Source organism: Idiotropiscis lumnitzeri, chromosome 8 (genome assembly GCF_059441095.1).
Source record: "Idiotropiscis lumnitzeri isolate Australia: NSW breed Sydney's pygmy pipehorse chromosome 8, RoL_Ilum_1.0, whole genome shotgun sequence".
Classification (NCBI taxonomy): domain Eukaryota; kingdom Metazoa; phylum Chordata; class Actinopteri; order Syngnathiformes; family Syngnathidae; genus Idiotropiscis; species Idiotropiscis lumnitzeri.
In genome coordinates this window covers 19,290,697-19,307,996 of record NC_142398.1, presented here as the reverse complement: position 1 = coordinate 19,307,996, position 17,300 = coordinate 19,290,697, and the positions used below count along the sequence as shown (strand labels likewise).

Below are 17,300 nucleotides of genomic sequence, written 5' to 3'. Positions count from 1 at the left end.
AACAACAAAATATATTCACCATTATTACTACGTAAATATTTCTACGCAGCAATCAGATAAATTCTGGAGATACGCTGCATAACCAGTCAACATTACGCCTCAGAAGAGGGCGGGGGGAACTAAATTGCGTAGAGATAGGTTGCGTTTACCCTGCGTTACGTGACGCGTCAACACTTGGAGAATTTTTAATCGTCATTTTTGTCACAAAGTGTATAACTTGTGTGCTAAATTACTTTCGTGTTTTCTGTTAATTAAGCGTGATTCTGTGTTGAATCACGGCGCATAAAGACTCGAAAAGATCCAAACGTAACTAGTCAACGTTCCACGTATTGTTGTTTTTGGAAGTATGAGGCGGGGTTCCTCCTATGACTACAGAGACAGGGACCGTGGACGAGATAGGTAATATAGTGTCTTCAAATGTGTTATGGATATAAAAGTTAGCATTATGTCAATTGCATTGCTGTTTGCTGGAATTTTGAACAGACCTCACAGTTTTGTCGTAGTTTCAGGTTTACGTCAATAAATCTCCTACTGCAAGTCTCACTATCTTCGGTGTTGTTGTTTTGGGGGCTTAAGTCGCGCCAAAGACCGTTTGAAGTTCAACCAAGTTGAATATTATAGAGAATTTTTCCCCCAAGATTTTTTTAGATTTTTAGATGAAATGTAGAAGTTGATACAAAATTGTATTTATGGGTTGGGGGGCGTGGCTCCTTTTCGGGACAGAAAAACGATTAGATACATAGAGACAAATAATGTCAGTAAGCACATTCAGTCCTGTATTACTGAATGTGTTTATAGATATTTTTTGCCCACTTTTTTCACTTGATTTATTCCCCGAGCCTCTGCTAAACGCAGTCAAACAAAGTAGAAACGTGGTCTTTTCGCAAATATTTGCGAAATATAATAACTTTTGACTACTGCCGTCTGCTGGCGTGAAACGCAACTGCAATATTGAATAAATTCAAAACATCTTTATTTTCTCAACATTAGTAGTTGTAAGATTATGACCTAAGATCTATTACTCGTGCAATTATTGTTTTCCACCGTGTCCTAATAATTTTTTTGCCAATGCCCCCAAAAAATACAATTACAAAAAAAATACAACCTTTAAAAAATGTGTTTGAACTATATATCCTGTTTGCTAAATAAACAAATATGATTTGGAGTTGCATGCTGTATGGCTGACTCTGCAGTACTACATGCATAGGCCTCGTTCTGGGCCAATGGGGAGCCGCAGTAATGGCCCACCGCCCATGAAGATTGGCAATCTTGGCGACCGTCTCCGCAAGAAGAGGTGGAACCTGGATGAGCTGCCAAAATTTGAGAAGAACTTCTACACTGAGCACCCAGAAGTTCAACACTTGACTCAGGTACATACCTTTTCATTTGATTAAATTCAATAACATCTTTGAGTCATTTATTATTGCTGCTCTTATTTGCTCTCATGAAGTCACATGCAATATTTAGCTAAAAACTCACTCTTTTACCATACCGTACGCTGTCACATGATCAGTCACTCTTGTGTAAGCCATATACCGTTTTTACATCACCAGTATGATATTGATGAGTTTCGGAGAAACAAAGAGATCACCATCAAAGGCTCTGACTGCCCTAAGCCCGTACTCACATTTCAACAGGCACAATTTCCACGTGAGTAGACCAGCTGGAAACTGTCCATTACATCATCTAAACCTGTGAGCGTTATTGCTTGTAAACCAGAAGAATTGGTCAAGTAACACTGTTTTCTGATTTTTCCCCTTAGAATATGTGATGGATGTGCTCATGCAGCAGAACTTCATGGAGCCCACACCGATTCAGGCTCAGGGCTTCCCTCTGGCTCTGAGTGGCAAGGACATGGTGGGGATAGCGCAGACCGGTTCTGGAAAGACTCTAGCTGTAAGAATGAACGCAATCATTGTTTTTGTTTATTAATTAAAAATTGATAATCAAATCTGAAAATATTCAATATTATTGTTGTCAACTCAACTTTATTTCTCAAAACCTGCTTAATTTCAAGTTGTGTGTAATTGTATGTAGTTTGTGACACTGCACTTGCCTTTTTTTTTTCTTTTATCTGCAGTATCTTCTTCCATCAATTGTGCACATTAATCATCAGCCCTATCTGGAGAGAGGAGATGGTCCTATTGTAAGTTCATGTGCTCCGTGTGCTGCTTTGTTCTGATAAAATCAATACAGTGTACCTCACGAGGCTGTTTGACAATTTATTCGTCCATAAATTACATTTTTCATGGATAAAATAATGGAAATACTGTAGAATACATCCATTTTCAACTGCATACCCTATTCACGGTTGTAGGTGAGCCAGAGCCTTTCCCTGTTGACTTTCGGCGGGCGTACACATTTTGAATCGGTCACAAGTCACAGGCATTCATAATATTACATTATAACGATGTAAAAATCTAATGAAGTAGGAAAGTGCCAAAATCTATCCGCTGATTTACTTGCAATGCGTATGAATGGAGATTGTCAACCTTTTTATAATCCTGCTAATATTTTACCTTCTGAGGTGTATGATGCAAAGTGAAAGGTCAGTTTTCCTTTCTCCCTCCGTGTTTCGTTGAAAGCATTGCTTCTGTCTGAAAAGTGTTTTCAATGTCACACTAGAAGTTGGTTCAGATGTCATCAGCCATCTAATTATCTCAATAAAAGACAGGATGGCGCGTTACTGTAAAGATGTACTGTCTAGCTCACCTTCCTGGATTGTGCAAAAAAGGCCAAGGTAGCAGGATCGTCTCGCTGATGTGAGCTCTCAGGTTTTAGTTCTACTGCAGTCATTGCCGTACATTTTCCTCTTTGGTTGAAGCATCGCTGATACCCTTTTGAAAGCTGAAAAAATTCATTTGAAAAACACATTAGATATTACAGACAAATTAGACAAGGAGCAGCTGTGTTTTTTTTCTAGGGCTTTGTAAATTTATGTCACATTTACAGCACGTTTGAAACTTTGAATTGTTCCACTTCCACACTGTTTGACTTGTGTGGAGTCGAGTCTCTAACTTAAGTCTCTCCCCTAATAGTGTTTGGTCCTTGCCCCGACCAGAGAGCTGGCGCAGCAGGTTCAGCAAGTGGCTTCTGATTATGGCAAATCTTCCCGAATCAAAAGCACCTGTGTCTACGGCGGAGCACCCAAAGGACCGCAGATTCGAGAGCTAGAGAGGGGTGGGTATGCTGGTTGATGAATGAGCGTTGCCGGTCTACTTTTCAGCAAGGCGCTGCGTCCTTTCTTTGCTTTTAGTTTCAGTTGACAATCTTCTTTTAGGCGTTGAGATCTGCATTGCCACCCCCGGCCGCTTGATTGACTTCTTAGAGTCCGGGAAGACCAACCTGTCCCGCTGCACGTACCTTGTGCTAGACGAAGCTGATCGAATGCTGGACATGGGATTTGAACCACAGATTCGCAAGATAGTTGAACAAATCAGGGTAGGAGAAAGCCTGCTGCGATGGGCTGCATTTAATATGATTAATTTATGTTTTTCAATCATCTTTTATCATCATCTGTTCTTCATCCAAGCCTGACAGACAGACCCTCATGTGGAGTGCGACTTGGCCCAAGGACGTCCGTCAGCTCGCCGAAGACTTTTTAAGGGACTACATCCAGATTAATGTCGGAGCCCTGGAGCTCAGTGCCAATCATAACATCCTGCAAATTGTTGACGTCTGCATGGACAACGAAAAGGACCACAAGTAAGGAAGCGGGGGGAAATCGATGTTGACCTTTCACCTTGCTTTTTAAGGCCAGCCTTGATTCTAGACGTTAACTCATTTTTTTTTTTTTTATTGGCCCAAAGAGGGGTACTGCTAAATCTATAACAACATGTGGCTGCTTACAGACGGTTGCTGTTTCCAAAAGACGTCCAAAATCGGGGTTTGTGTGCATGCTCTTGTTCGCTTCAGCCTGTGCAGGTGGAGAACTCGATCATCACGCTATTTTTGATTTTGTGGAGGTGATCACATGAGCTCACGTTTGATGTCAATAAATCCAAACTATTCTGCAGAACACTTTTATAATTTCACATGTTGAAGTGGACAAGACGAGTAATTTTGGTGGCGATCCGTCGCCATTTTAGACAACAGAACTGACAATTCGAGCAGTATTGCCTCGATTGCCTCTCTGCTGTGACGTCCACGCTGAGACCGGGGGAAAAAAAATAACAAGCCGAGCTCCAAAAGGGGGCGTGACAATTTGTCATAAATCTCTTCACAAAAAAAAAAAAGTCTTTTAGGGGGGCCTTTTAGTATTGACGTCATTCTTACATGCAAACCCATTTTTAAGTGCCAATGTTAAGGTCATAAAAGTGTCTCTTTAATCTTGCCTGTGTACTGATTTAAGTTTCCTGTACAAGCCGTCTGGGCTTTCCGTTAGAGATAGGATGAGAAGTGCGGATTCCCCCTCAAGTGCTCCGTGAAGTAGGAGCCTGGGTTTGCTGCCCTTGTGTCCCGACGCCTGCGAATGGACGTAGAATGTGTATTCTTTCTCTCCCTTGTGTGTACTTTTAGACTTGTGCAGCTTATGGAGGAGATCATGGCAGAAAAGGAGAACAAAACCATCATCTTTGTGGAGACCAAGAAACGCTGCGATGAACTGACGAGACGCATGCGAAGGGACGGGTGAGGAATATGATTGCACTTTTGACAACTTACTGTGGTGATGCCAAACCTATCCTTCGAGGTGACTGTGCTGACGCTGTTTCCCACGCTAGGTGGCCGGCCATGTGTATCCACGGAGACAAGAGCCAGCCAGAAAGAGACTGGGTGCTCACAGGTTGAACGAACACATCGGTTATTATTAGAGCTTATCTGGCAGTTGATGGCGAGTCACCTCACAAATGGTTTGGGATTTTCGACAGAATTCCGAAGCGGGAAAGCTCCCATTCTGATCGCCACAGATGTTGCCTCTCGCGGTCTGGGTATGTCTTCTCACATTTACAAATAATCTCTTGCCTCTATTGTTGTCTTAGCATTGACTTGAATTCACATGCACACAAGGTTGTCAGAAATTAACTCATTCAATGCCAGCCAAGTAAAAAAAAAGAGGATTTTTGACGTCTTTAGCCGTCAATGGCAGTGAATGAGTTAATTATATAACACTCCAACTCTAACTTCCCTCACCCCACTCCATCCCGCGAGTGTGATCACTAGGCGAATAAGCAGTTGAATAGATTGTCAGATCCAGCAGGAGTGACAGTGTTGTATTACTGTTCATCAGTCACTCAACTTTGTGAATTTCTCTCCTATTAAAAGTATAGAGTTTCTTTCTTTTATGTCAATGGATTCGTCTTTATTTAAGAATGAGTTCATATTAAAATGTGAATTTAAATGATTGATAGGCATCACAAGGAGGTTCGCCACATGTTAGAGCCTGACAGCTTAACGGCTGTCCAGTGTCCTATATGGAGGCGACTGGCTTTCTGGTCCACTGGTCTGTTTCTTATTGCTTTAGCTTCAAAGTATACTTCAAGCGGGGCTCTTTGGCACGGACTGGAGTGTCTGTGTTGGGTAGACACGCCAGAGCGATCAACATTACTCATACACGTGTGTGTGTGTGTGTTGTCTAGGACAGCGACTGCATGAACAAATGTGAAATGACAAACAGGAAGAAAATGATGTGGTGATCTATGTTATGACAATAATGTGTGAGAAGGGGGGAAAAGTGAAGGGCTTCTGACTCGTCAAAATTCCCATTATTATATTTTTCTTCCTTTTTGTCCCCTCTTCTCCTCTCAGGATTTGACAGCATGCGGCAGCTATTACAGTCCGCGCCGCTGCTGTCGCTTCACGCTCAGTCCCGTTAAAAGTAGATGTTTGTCTAGTTTTTGAGGGGTTAAAGCCCCTGTTACTCCAGTGGGTAACATAGACCCCCCTTCCCCAGCCCAATACTGTCAGTGTGTGAATCCAACGAGCCCGTCATTGGAGCTGCCGGAGGTGCCTGTTTGTCTGCTCTGCGACCCGTCCCAAAAAAAAAAAAAAAAAGCAGACAGACAGTGAGCGTGTTAGATGGGCTCGTCTGGATCCAGTCCTGGGGCCCCGAGGAGGGTCCTGCAATGTGGCGAGAGAGCAACAGAACCGACGTTAGTGTCGCTTGAGGTTTAGCGGTTCTGCTCCCGTCTGACGTTGCTGGTGTGTGCAGAAGGTGAGGGAAGAATCCGGTCTCCCTCACCCTCAGCCCCTCCCTCTGAACCAGGACTGATCACCACACAAAAGGGGGTAAGTACCGAACCGCCCCTTTCTCTTAACCATACCGTGAGCTACACACAGCTACCTCCATCCGCCTTGTACAGTATTTGAATGACTACTTCAGCAAAGTTTAGCTATTGTTTGTTTGATAAAATAGGCTCTCGGTCATAATGGAAGGGAGACTTCCTGATTTGACTCAGCAGTGCGGTAAGAGCCCCATGTCCTCTGTAATGAGAAACAGATGATTTGTGTAAACACAGATTGGCCAGTGAAGATCATTCTGCCAAAAACATGCTGGCAAATTAGTGTCTTGCTGGTCTCTTGTAGGTGAAAGTCCAAGTACCTAGTGTTTTGCATCAAGGCAGCAATAGGTGATAATAGTTGTTCTGTTGCGTTCAGGGCTCCCCCGACTGTTGTGTAATATTTACATTCTTCCAGCTCTTGTGGTAGGCCCAGAAATGATCAGTGAACACGCATTCATTTGTGACGTTACAAAGCTCAAGAAAGAAAATGTACAGTGTCATGAAAAAGCATTTGCTCCCTTTTAAAATCCCGAATCCCACCATCACTTAAAGATCATCAAAACAAATACCAAGATAATCTAAACATTAAATTGACTTTTTAAATGGTGATTTGATTTATTAAGGGAAAAAAATAGTCCAAGTTTCCTGACCCTGTGTAGAAAAGTAACAACCCCTCCCCCTTCATGAATTTAATGTGGCTATTCACATTTTTTCAGTTCATTTTCACTGATTGCACCCAAACTTGATTACCTCCAGACCTGTTAAGTCCAAAAATCATCGAAATATAGAACCTGTCTGACAAAATCAAGTTGGCCAAAAGATCTCAAAAAGCTGCAAAACATCCTAAAAATTACTGGCCTCCGTTAAAGTCAGTGTTTGTGACTCACCAATGAGAAAGAGACCGGGCAAAAAAACTAGCAAAATACTTTTGAAAAACATCGGAATTAGACTTTTGGGAGACTAAATGTTGTAACTTTTGGGACGATATGTCTCGTTGTGTATGTGGCGTAAATGTAACACAGGGGCTGCTTTGTTACTTCAGGACCTGGATGACTTGCTGTAATTGATGGAACCATGAATTCTGTTCTTTACCAGAAGATTTTGTAGTCGAATGTTCGTCCATTAGTTTGAGACTCAAGCTGAAGCACATTTAGTTTATGCATCATGACAACACATGGAAAACGTATAAGAAAGTCAACTTCTGAATGGCTTAAAAAACTAAGTGAAAGTCCAGACTTGAATCTGATTGAAATGCTGTGGCCTAACCTTTAAAAGGCGGTTTATACCCAAAAACTGGGCCTTCAGTGTTGTTGAATTAAAATTCTGAAAGGAAGAATAGGCAAAAATATCTCCACGGAAATGTCAAGACGCATAGCTAATTGTACAAAACGCTTGATTTTAATTGCTGCTGCTGAGTGGTCCAACCAGTTATTAGATTTAAGAAGTAATTACTTTTTCCACACAGGGTCATAGAGATTTAGATTTTTTTTCTTCCTTAATTTTAATAAGAAAAACGCTAATTTAAAAACTGTATTTTGTCTTTACTTTTGTCGTTAGCCACTCCACTAAACACCGATAGATATTCTATTCTGATTACAGCCTTGCTCAAATGATTTGAAAATATTTTTTTTATTTGAATATATTTGAATTATTATTGTGTAGCAGTGGCGGTAGGAGCTGCATTCCAAACACTGCTTTTAATTTACAAGTAAAACTGAAGCCAATTGATTGTTGCTGTCATCTGTTTTTGGACCATAATCTTCAAAGGACAACATATGGATGTTGATTGTTGGCGAAGGAGCAGTAGTTTTCTAGACTTTTCTGTATTGAGCTAACTGACTTTCTTATCCTAAACAATATTATTCTGAAAGCTACCATATATTCAGTCAGCAAAACATTAGAAGGATGGTCAGCAGATCCATCCATGAATGATTTCTAGATTTGAATTCATTGTATAAACACTGAGGGGAAACTCTTAAGTGACTGAAAGTGACTTTTCTGACTTGTTATGCATCAAAGAGGTAAGTGCAAAAATCTAAATCCGATGCTAAAAAAATTCACAAATGTCTCATCCTGCGCTTTTGAATGTAACAAGAATATTCTGATTGATGCTTTCTTCGGATAACCGTGATCTCTGCCAATCATTAATGACATTTTCCTATTCAAAAGATGTTGAAGACATCAAGTTCGTCATCAACTTTGACTATCCAAATTCCTCGGAAGATTACGTCCACCGTATTGGACGTACAGCCCGCAGTACCAACAAGGGCACTGCTTACACCTTCTTCACTCCTGGGAACGCACGGCAGGCCCGAGACCTTGTCCGAGTTTTGCAGGAGGCTAATCAGGCCATCAACCCTAAACTGCTTCAGATGGTGGATTTGGGCCACGGAAGAGGAAGTGGTAAATATCGCCTGAAACCTTTTTTTTGGAGCAAAGTTGATGTTAGTGTAGTGTTCCCCAACATTTGAGCCAAGGCACAAATATTACATTATAAAAATCTGACAACACTGTCAAAAAGTGAAAATATAGGTTAATCATGCACGTGCCTTCTGCCTGGTGGAAGAATATTTGTTTAGCCTTTTAGGATATGTCGTTGACATGAACAAAAATGTTATTTGTAATTAATTTCCCCTGGCACATTAATGGGGAATTGCTGTTTTGGTAAATCTGGCTCCTTCCAATGTGGTTTTTGCATGTTCCTCTATTTGGTCACAGGTGGCAGAATGCGTTACCGTGGCAGTAGCGCCAACAATCCCAATACGATGTACCAGGATGAGTGTCAACGCCGTATGCGTTCCGTGGAGGGTAGCATCAGCGGCAACAGAGACGGCCGCTCCGGCTACGGCCGCACCAACCGCAACGATGACTCATCGTCCTACGACGACCGGAACAGGGAGAGTAGCAGGAGCGGGCACAGTTCGGATCAGTACCGGGACTACAGTGGCAGCCGCAACTCCAACCCTAGCGGTGGACCGTCTGCTAGCAGTGGAGGGATGGATCACTCGAGTCATCTTCAGGGTCAGTTTGCCCATCCTCCTCCTGCTCCATCTGTGCCGCCAGTCGGGCCGCAGCCTCTCATGTCTCAGCAGTATGTGCCACCACAGCCCCCGTTAATGGGCTTCGTGGGGCAACCCCCTTACCAGTTTAACCGTGCTCCTTCCGGGCCTTCTCCCCGCTAGTAGTGATATCCAACCGTCCATCCTTGTTCTAGACCGCTTGTCCTCTTTTGGGACGCGGGTGAGCTGACATTGATCGAGAAATGGGGAGTACTCCGGACTGGTCGTGAGCCAATTGCGATAGAGTTGGATTATTTGTTTTAAATTGGGAATTTTTTTTTTAATACGTGTTTCCTCAATGATAAGTGAGGTTTGTTAATCCATTACCACACCAGAATTGGATGGTCTTCAAAGCAAAAGTGGGGATAGGGTGCTGGGGTGGCATATGCAGGAAGTTAAGTTGTATTTAACCTTGGTGGAGGTTTTCTGGGTACAGTTCTAGGCTCAAAGGACACTTAAGGGAAAATAACTTCAAGGTATCCTTTCTGCTCTAATTATATTTTCTTTTGAAAAAGATGTCATTTCCAACCACCTCTTGTTGTATGAAGTGGAGTTTTTAAAGTTGTGCTCAGTTACGACCCCCCCACACCCCTAAAATGTTTTTGGTCTGTGGAGATGTAGAGCCGTCCTCCCCAACCACCAGGCTGCAACCAAGAGAATTCTGTTGATCATTCCATTAATGTCTCTCATGTCTTAGTTAGTACACTACTTATTCACAACATTTTATTTTTATATCTAATTGTGTGCCGGTGTATATCCATGGAGAGTATCCTTTAGTGTTTGGGATTTGTTTTTAACTCGATCAGTGTATCAAAATACAATGGAGTGTCTATCATCCGTAGGTGAAGTCACACCTGAAAGGATTCTGCCGTTGAGCTGTGTATTCCACTTTTAATCATCTTTTTTTGTCGCTATCATCATTTGTATAATATGATGATTTGATGCAAGCTCTGCACACACTGATGTGTCTTCACTCTTTAGGGATAACTGGAATTCTGCTCTTGTTGGGCCTCACAATAATAGGACTGTTTGGGTTTGGGACAATGTCCAGGTGAGGTCAGTATTATCTGCCTGTGAAAAGTTTGGATGCCAGATTTGGTATAAAACTGTTAAAAAAAAATTAATAAATGTGCCAGTGCTGTGTTTGAATGACAATTCTTATATGGAAATAGTTGAGAAATGTTAGAAAAGATGTTTAACAAACCTAGTCATGTGATGATTCAGTCATGTATTAGAGCTTGACAAATATAGAAATTCTCAAACCTTTGCTCATTAGAACATTAAAATGGTAGTTAAGAATCACAAAGTTCACAAGAAGCCAATCCGCCTTCGGTATCAATCTTTATTTAAATAGCTGTATAAATATGGCTAAATGCCAATGCTCCAAGTTAACTCGATTGATTGTACCATTTTGATGTGGCCATAAGCACATTACCGTACATAAATGGATGCATGAGGAAAAAAAATGACTTGAATCTCAGGCACATGTGGTAGAATCTGATCAGATGTCAGCGGTGTCATTTTAGGAATTGCAGCATCCTTTTTTGGGTCAAACATCAAGAGCTAAGGCAACATCCTATCAAAAGGACATTTCACGTGCAAAAAGTCAAGTGAATGTAAAATGCTGGAGAATATAAAATGAATCCTGAGTGAAATTGAATATTGTGCCAATTGTTTGTGAATCACAAGTGCTGAAATAATAAAAAAAAAAAAAGTCAACATTTGTGAAGAGGGAGTACAAGTTCTTCAGGACAAGAGTGACCACTCAAGACAAACATGCCCTGGCCACATGATTAGGTACATCTGCATAATCCAACATGCATGACATCAGCTTTAAGAACTGCACTGCATTATACTTTTTAATTTATTTTTTTAAGTTTCACGCTACTCAGTATGATGTGCAGTTGTGTACCACGGCTATAAATTCTAACCTCATGAAACATTGCACAAAAACCTCTTTATAGTGTCAGCAAACCCGAGCAGTATCATTTCCGATTCATCTCTTGCATTGATTGATCGACTCCTATGAAATTGTGTAGGTGACCGTTTAGTGTCTTATGTGTATGGTGAACACCCATGAGAATATGAGCTACTTCATTTTTCCCGATACCAATGGTTGGCTTACCTACCGCGAGTCACATGCTTCAGCGTGTTCTGTAAAAAAATAAGAATGGAAAATCTCTTGGAAATCTACTTTGCATTAATGTCCAGGATTGTCCAACTTGAACAGCATGTATATAAGCCAAATGTAAACATTCTTAGAAAAAGCAACGTCTCCAAAATGTCTCTGGATGAAAATAATTGTTTAGTTTCAATGTGGCAGGCAGCGAATGGGGTGAAGAAAAAAGTCACTAGGAATCACGAGAACAAGGGTAAACCAATCATGAAGGCACCAAATAGAAAAGCCCCTATAACGACGAGGCACTTTTGCCTCAATTCGTAATCAGGTACTCCTTCAAACAAACTTTAAAGGAAGCAGCAATCGGATGGCAGCAATGTAGTCCTTCTCACGCCAGACTTCCCCAGGTGCTTGGAGGCGGGAACTTGTCCACGTCACCCGATTCATCATAAGCGTTGTCTCCCAAATTGAAGGTTAACTTGTATCGCAAACGCACCTTTTCCTGAAATGGCAAAATGTCAGTGTGAGTGCACAACATAATTACTAAACCCATTACAGTATATCAAATTTGAGCATTATGCCTTTAAACTAAGATTTTTGGATATGACATTTGGATTTGGTCCAAGTAAAAAGACATGTTTACGAGTGTATAAGTAACTAAGGCTGCTTAAATCTACTGGATGGAGGAGGATGACGGCAGAAAACCTTGTGAGGGTTCGCCAGAAGCAGAATTTGTGTGACGACAGCTGGAGGCAGGATGGGATTGAATGCAGGGAGTTCGGTGCCAGAAGGTGGCTGCAGTTTCACTCTCATCACCTAGGCAAGCACACCTTCGTCAGCATTTGCAAATTACAGAGAACCATTTTTATTTGGGGGGATACGTTCCAGACCCACCCACAGTAGGAGAAAATCCACAATGGTGACAGTATTTTTTTGTTTGTTTTACTTTCCCATGCATTTTAAATTCATTTGAACTTATTAAACCACAATTCAATTTGTTGTTATATTATGTTTTTTTCCACAATAAGCTCATTTCAAACACAAAAATGTATAGTAATACATACCTTGGGCACAGCTGCCTGAAAGCGGATGTTAGTGATAGGAGCGGGCGCTGAGGACAACATGGAGATGATCACCACCAGCACGTCAGGCCGTGACGGCGGACAGTCTCGGGCGAAATTGAACAAGACCCGCAGGCTGTGTTTGTCAAAGACAGTCACTGGTAGAAAGCTGCCTAAAACAAATGCGTACGGAAATGATGAAATTAATACAAAAACACGTCCAAGGGGTAGCAGCTTCAACTTACTCGGATGGATCAATTCCAGAGGTACTGTAACATCAGCTAAGGACGCGTCACAGGAGCCAACAGCCGGCGGCAAGCTTTTGTCTACAGCTGAACATGTAGGATTGGAAAGAAGAATGTTGGGTTGTTCGTGGACTGACGATGGTGCAGCAGTTGCACTTGATGAGGCTAAAGTTGCCGCATGTCCGGAGTTACACTTGGCCTTGGTCTGGAGCTCTCGTAAGCTGATTCCAGATGGAGGTTGGAGTTTATCCCTGCACGTCGGCATCGGCAAACAGGAGAAAGAAATCATGATAAAAGATTGTTGCATGAACAAGACTGACTTGAAGAACGCTATCTGGGCAGACGTTTTGGGACACTTGGGCGCACAGCATAGTACGATACACGTCACCATTAATCCAACTAAACTGGTTCTCACCATTTGACCTGCTGGTTTTTTGGAGGAAGGGACTGCTGTAACAACGTCTTCCCCAGCAGGTTGAGCTCATCCATTCCTTTGCAAGCCGCTGGTACAGCCTGTGGAGCTTGGACCACATCCGAGCAGAGCCTTGAAGCAGGGAATTCGGGAAGGACAGAAGACTAAGAGAAAAAAAAAAGAAAAGGTACACATTGTTCATACGGTACTAAGCATTGCTTGAACTTTCATTCAGGTCATGTACGCATGAAAATGTAAATATCGCCATGCAAAAAATAATAAATATATCAAATAATGGCTGCGATTGACGAATTTTTGCAAATAATTGATTCTTTTTAATGGTTAGAACTTGTATTATATCCAACCTGTAAAGTCTTCCAAGGCTCACAAGATTCTGTATCATTCAGTCCTAGGAGATCAGAAATAACAAAGGTGAACACACAACAATTTAAGGTGATGTATTACACATGAAAAAAAAAAAAAGGTTCAGATGGCAGCCAGTGTGGACTGACTTCAACATTGTGGGTTGCAGCCACCTAGTCAACAGCAAGTCCCAGTCAATGGAAAAAAGAAAACTGCTGAGCAAACAAAGCTGACTTGACCCATTTTTGAATTTTTAGAGCCAGCATCTCAGTTTGAGGTTTACATGTTAGCTGAGACTTTTGCGCTTACCCAGCGACACGAGATCATCAACCAGGAGACTGCTGCCAAGGTTCTGAGACAGGGTCTCTACGTTGGAGGGTTCTGGGTTTAATAGGGACGTGCTGGCCGGTGCGCTCAGACCTGTCAGTTCCAATAGGGTGGGGCTACTGGTTCCCGCTTTGACACCAAGACAACGTTCAAATCAAGAATCATCAAGACTAATCGGTGCAGTGAACACCACTCATGTATTTCACCCTACCTTGTTGCGAAGGTGTGTTTTCACAGTCATTTGTCACCTTCTCACCTTTCATTTCCTGCTTGTAGAGGTTAATCACCTGTGTCAAGCTATCATTGGCCTGTAAGATATCAGCTGGAAGCACAGAAAGTATTTATTAGCCTCAGTGATTATGCAACGTTTCATCTCAACAGTTGGGCACGACCGATTAGATCCCCTTTAAACAGATATTTAAAATTCAAATAGCAACAAAACACTGAGCAAAAATAATGTTCAGACCCACTAAAGCAGTTTTTGCTTTTCTTCTCATCGAACATCTGAGCTTTAATGAGACACTTGAGTCGATACATGGCCGTTGTGATTTTGTTACGGGTGTGCCCTGGGAAATCAATGAAATGTTTCAGTGTACGCACTGAAATGTGCTCACGTACCCCTGCTTGGGAAATAATGTGTTAAGGGACCAAAAAAAAGAAGATATTGTATTCATTGTAATTCTTTTTTTATTTTTTTTTAATAATCGGATAGTTAATCGGTTATTTGAATTTTAGCAGTCCTGCCCAGATCAACAGCGTCCTTATTAAAGCACTTTCTCAGCATTTCAATTCCCTTACCTAAGGCTTCATCATTGTCCTCTGTATCACTGGCTAACCTGAATAGTGTGGGTCTCATTTTTTCACAGCGCTGGTAAAGATTCTGTCAAGACAGGACAGATGTTTATTAAAACCAAGGGCTCACCTCCAGTATTTGTGTGAATCTGCAGCTGAGGTGTGTGTTAAAGTGTGCGGCTGTTGGAACCTTAATGAGCTCCTGATTGCTCTCTGAGGTGCTTTCCTTGCTGTAGCCTTCCAGAAGCTGACTGAGCAGGTTCACGCTCTCCTTTACCTCCTGAATGGCATTTATTCGTTTTGAAACCTTCTCATCACGCTTTTGGTCCTAAAAAAAAGGAAGAGCATTTTTATTACAGCCATAAGAAAATCTTATTCCAAAGTTAAATTTGGTCATCATGGCTTGATTAAAAAAAGTATAAAGTAACAGTTCAGTGAATCTTTAGTTTATTGTGTTTCATCTTTTGTTATCCAACATAACTAGATTTTTTTACACAATTCTTTTTTTATGGGTATTATGAGCTGCTATATATATATATTTTTTTTTTTAAATGCATAGTCTCTCGGCTGCAAAGTTTCACCTAACGCGCAGGTAAGACTGGAAAATAACCCCTCGCAATGAGCAGGTGTTCACAGTACCGGCAAAGATTGTGAAGATCCATGTGTGGCCTCCTACTTGACAATGCATGAGGTAATAAAGCAAGCAATGACTCACCTCCTGGACCATTTCCTTAATGAGCTTGTTTGCAGCTCTTAGATCTTCGGGGCGAGTGCTGTTCAATAAGCGAGACAACGTCTTAAAAAAAAAAAAATGTGGGTAAACGAGAAGAGGGAAAGAGGCAGACAGTTTTGTAAATGCTATTCCCAGGAGTAAGAAAGTCAAAAATTTAGATTAGTTTAGAAAGGTGAAGTATTCTCACTAGATGGTCGTTTATCATCAGACATGCTTATTCATACCTTTGACTTCTCTTCATCGTCAAAGATGGTGCTTTTGGTTTTTGGTGGAGTGCTTGCGAAGGGCATGTTATCCTGCTTGACAATGCCTGGAAGAGATCAGGGACACATAATCAACCATAGTTGAATAAACATTTTGTCATCAGGAGGGATCCTGTTTAAACTCGGCACAAAGACCTGGGCCACCTCTGACCCTCCGTGATGGCCCATACACTCTGGAGCAGCTGCTGTAAATATTTTCCCAAACATAGTAGTCATCTGGGTATGGAAATTGTAATTGTTATTTAGAACATTATACAGACACATTGCAGGTGGTGATTTAACATGTTTAGTGAAGCTACCCTCCATACTTGTGTGTCACTTATTTGTCCTGTTATATCACAGCTATCTGTAGACCCCATTTTACTTAGTGTAGCTAACACTAAATCAAAAACTAAAGGTGATACAGCCTTGGAGTTCATTGCCACAATGTTGTTGCTCTATTGCAAACATTACAAAAAAAATAGATAAAGACATGTTTAGGCAGGCATTCCAGTAGGACTTGATGTTTTGTTTCCTCGTAAGGCATTTTGAGTCCTCTCTGCGAGAAGTGCTATATAAATAAAACTGACTAAGTTGCTTCGACTGTCAAGAGTTATATTATTAGCAATGACTCGGAAAATTAGTCTCATGTTTGTTGCTCAGCATGCACCAAAAAGGAAAAACAGATGTGAAACATAAAAAGGAAAATATAACTTCATAAACAGGGCCTTGTGGCCCACTTTGTTTTGGTATCCTGTTCGGAAAAAAAAAACAAAAAAACTTTCAACTTGGTTAATGATGATCTCAAATGTCAGAAGGACTCACCCTGTTTCTTCAAAATCTGATAGGCATCAGCTATCTTCGTCTCCTCTGGGAGTGTCACTGTCCAGCTGAACATCATTTCTTGAACCTTCATCTTCACTGGCTCTGGGGCACGAGTACCTAAGTACTATGAAGGAGATATTTAGGGAGATTTTTTTTTGTCCTGGAAATACAAACATTTGTAACAATGTAATACTTCTGTTGAAAAGTTCAGCAACAGACTTGCAGCATAATTAAAGCTGTAAAGCAAGTGTTCACTGCTTGTGTAAGCATAGTTTTTACCTGAAAAATTTGTAATTGGATACAAAATACACCACTAAGTAGCTGTTTCGTGTACAACAAATACCGGTACAGTAAAATTATAAAACCAAAACAAGATTGTTTGGTTAGGTTGGACCTGCAACTGAGAATGTTGTCATAGACATCTTGCTCCGATTGATTTTTGCCATGGATTTACTGTGCAAGACTAACTTGAACTGATAAACAGCAGTGATTGTTACCTTCGGTGAGACCACCTTAATTAGCTCATTGAGAAAACGGAACTTTCCAACTTCACTGTGAAAACGCTTCCCACAATTCTTCATGCAGGATTCCAAAACCTGGACATCAACAGAAACTACTTGAGCAGTTTGTGATGAAATGAAGAAGGTAAAGTCAGTACTAAAGGCAAGACCTTACCAGTAGTGCTTGCATGGCCTCCCATTCCTGAGGAGATTGGATTTTGTGGGCCAGGAGTCTCGTTGCAAGCTGGGGACTGATTTTATTTTTTAAGGGAGAAAGATGTCAAATGTTAATCCAAATTCATGTCGGTTGGTAGATTGTAGAGTAAAATACAATCTAGTATGCTCAACAAGATCAGACATGCATCATTATGATGAATTATGAAGAACACGCTTTATCAAAGCAA

General features: G+C 41.3%; 2 protein-coding genes across 2 annotated transcripts in view; one reads left to right on the top strand and one right to left on the bottom strand.

Annotated features, from left to right (window-relative positions):
- Positions 1-122: 122 nt before the first annotated feature.
- On the top strand, positions 123-10,937 carry LOC148332605 (putative ATP-dependent RNA helicase DDX17). The gene is made up of 13 exons (XM_088303008.1): positions 123-399; positions 1,208-1,370; positions 1,554-1,650; positions 1,763-1,896; positions 2,081-2,146; positions 3,039-3,180; positions 3,281-3,441; positions 3,533-3,705; positions 4,519-4,629; positions 4,722-4,783; positions 4,869-4,928; positions 8,388-8,621; positions 8,937-10,937. The coding sequence occupies exons 1-13, from the start codon at positions 347-349 to the stop codon at positions 9,398-9,400; spliced, it is 1,920 nt and encodes a 639-aa protein (XP_088159134.1). The 5' UTR covers positions 123-346; the 3' UTR covers positions 9,401-10,937.
- A 415-nt stretch (positions 10,938-11,352) lies between these two features.
- Positions 11,353-17,300, bottom strand: part of LOC148332604 (ADP-ribosylation factor-binding protein GGA1-like) — a 6,943-nt gene continuing 995 nt past the window's right edge. The window contains exons 3-17 of the mRNA XM_088303005.1: positions 17,072-17,147; positions 16,894-16,992; positions 16,397-16,520; positions 15,554-15,639; positions 15,312-15,392; positions 14,787-14,924; positions 14,603-14,684; positions 14,016-14,126; positions 13,787-13,933; positions 13,480-13,523; positions 13,118-13,278; positions 12,703-12,953; positions 12,461-12,630; positions 12,102-12,212; positions 11,353-11,898 (exon numbers count right to left, since the gene is read on the bottom strand). Of these exons, the coding sequence (XP_088159131.1) occupies positions 11,785-11,898; positions 12,102-12,212; positions 12,461-12,630; positions 12,703-12,953; positions 13,118-13,278; positions 13,480-13,523; positions 13,787-13,933; positions 14,016-14,126; positions 14,603-14,684; positions 14,787-14,924; positions 15,312-15,392; positions 15,554-15,639; positions 16,397-16,520; positions 16,894-16,992; positions 17,072-17,147 (1,795 nt within the window). The 3' untranslated portion in view covers positions 11,353-11,784. The remainder of the gene's footprint in view (positions 11,899-12,101; positions 12,213-12,460; positions 12,631-12,702; positions 12,954-13,117; positions 13,279-13,479; positions 13,524-13,786; positions 13,934-14,015; positions 14,127-14,602; positions 14,685-14,786; positions 14,925-15,311; positions 15,393-15,553; positions 15,640-16,396; positions 16,521-16,893; positions 16,993-17,071; positions 17,148-17,300) is intronic.

Coding starts and splice junctions, on each gene's coding strand:
- LOC148332605 (XM_088303008.1), top strand. CDS start 347: ATGAGGCGGGGTTCCTCCTATGACTACAGAGACAGGGACCGTGGACGA. Junction 400..1,207: donor AGGGACCGTGGACGAGATAG/GTAATATAGTGT, acceptor CTACATGCATAG/GCCTCGTTCTGGGCCAATGG. Junction 8,622..8,936: donor GGGCCACGGAAGAGGAAGTG/GTAAATATCGCC, acceptor ATTTGGTCACAG/GTGGCAGAATGCGTTACCGT.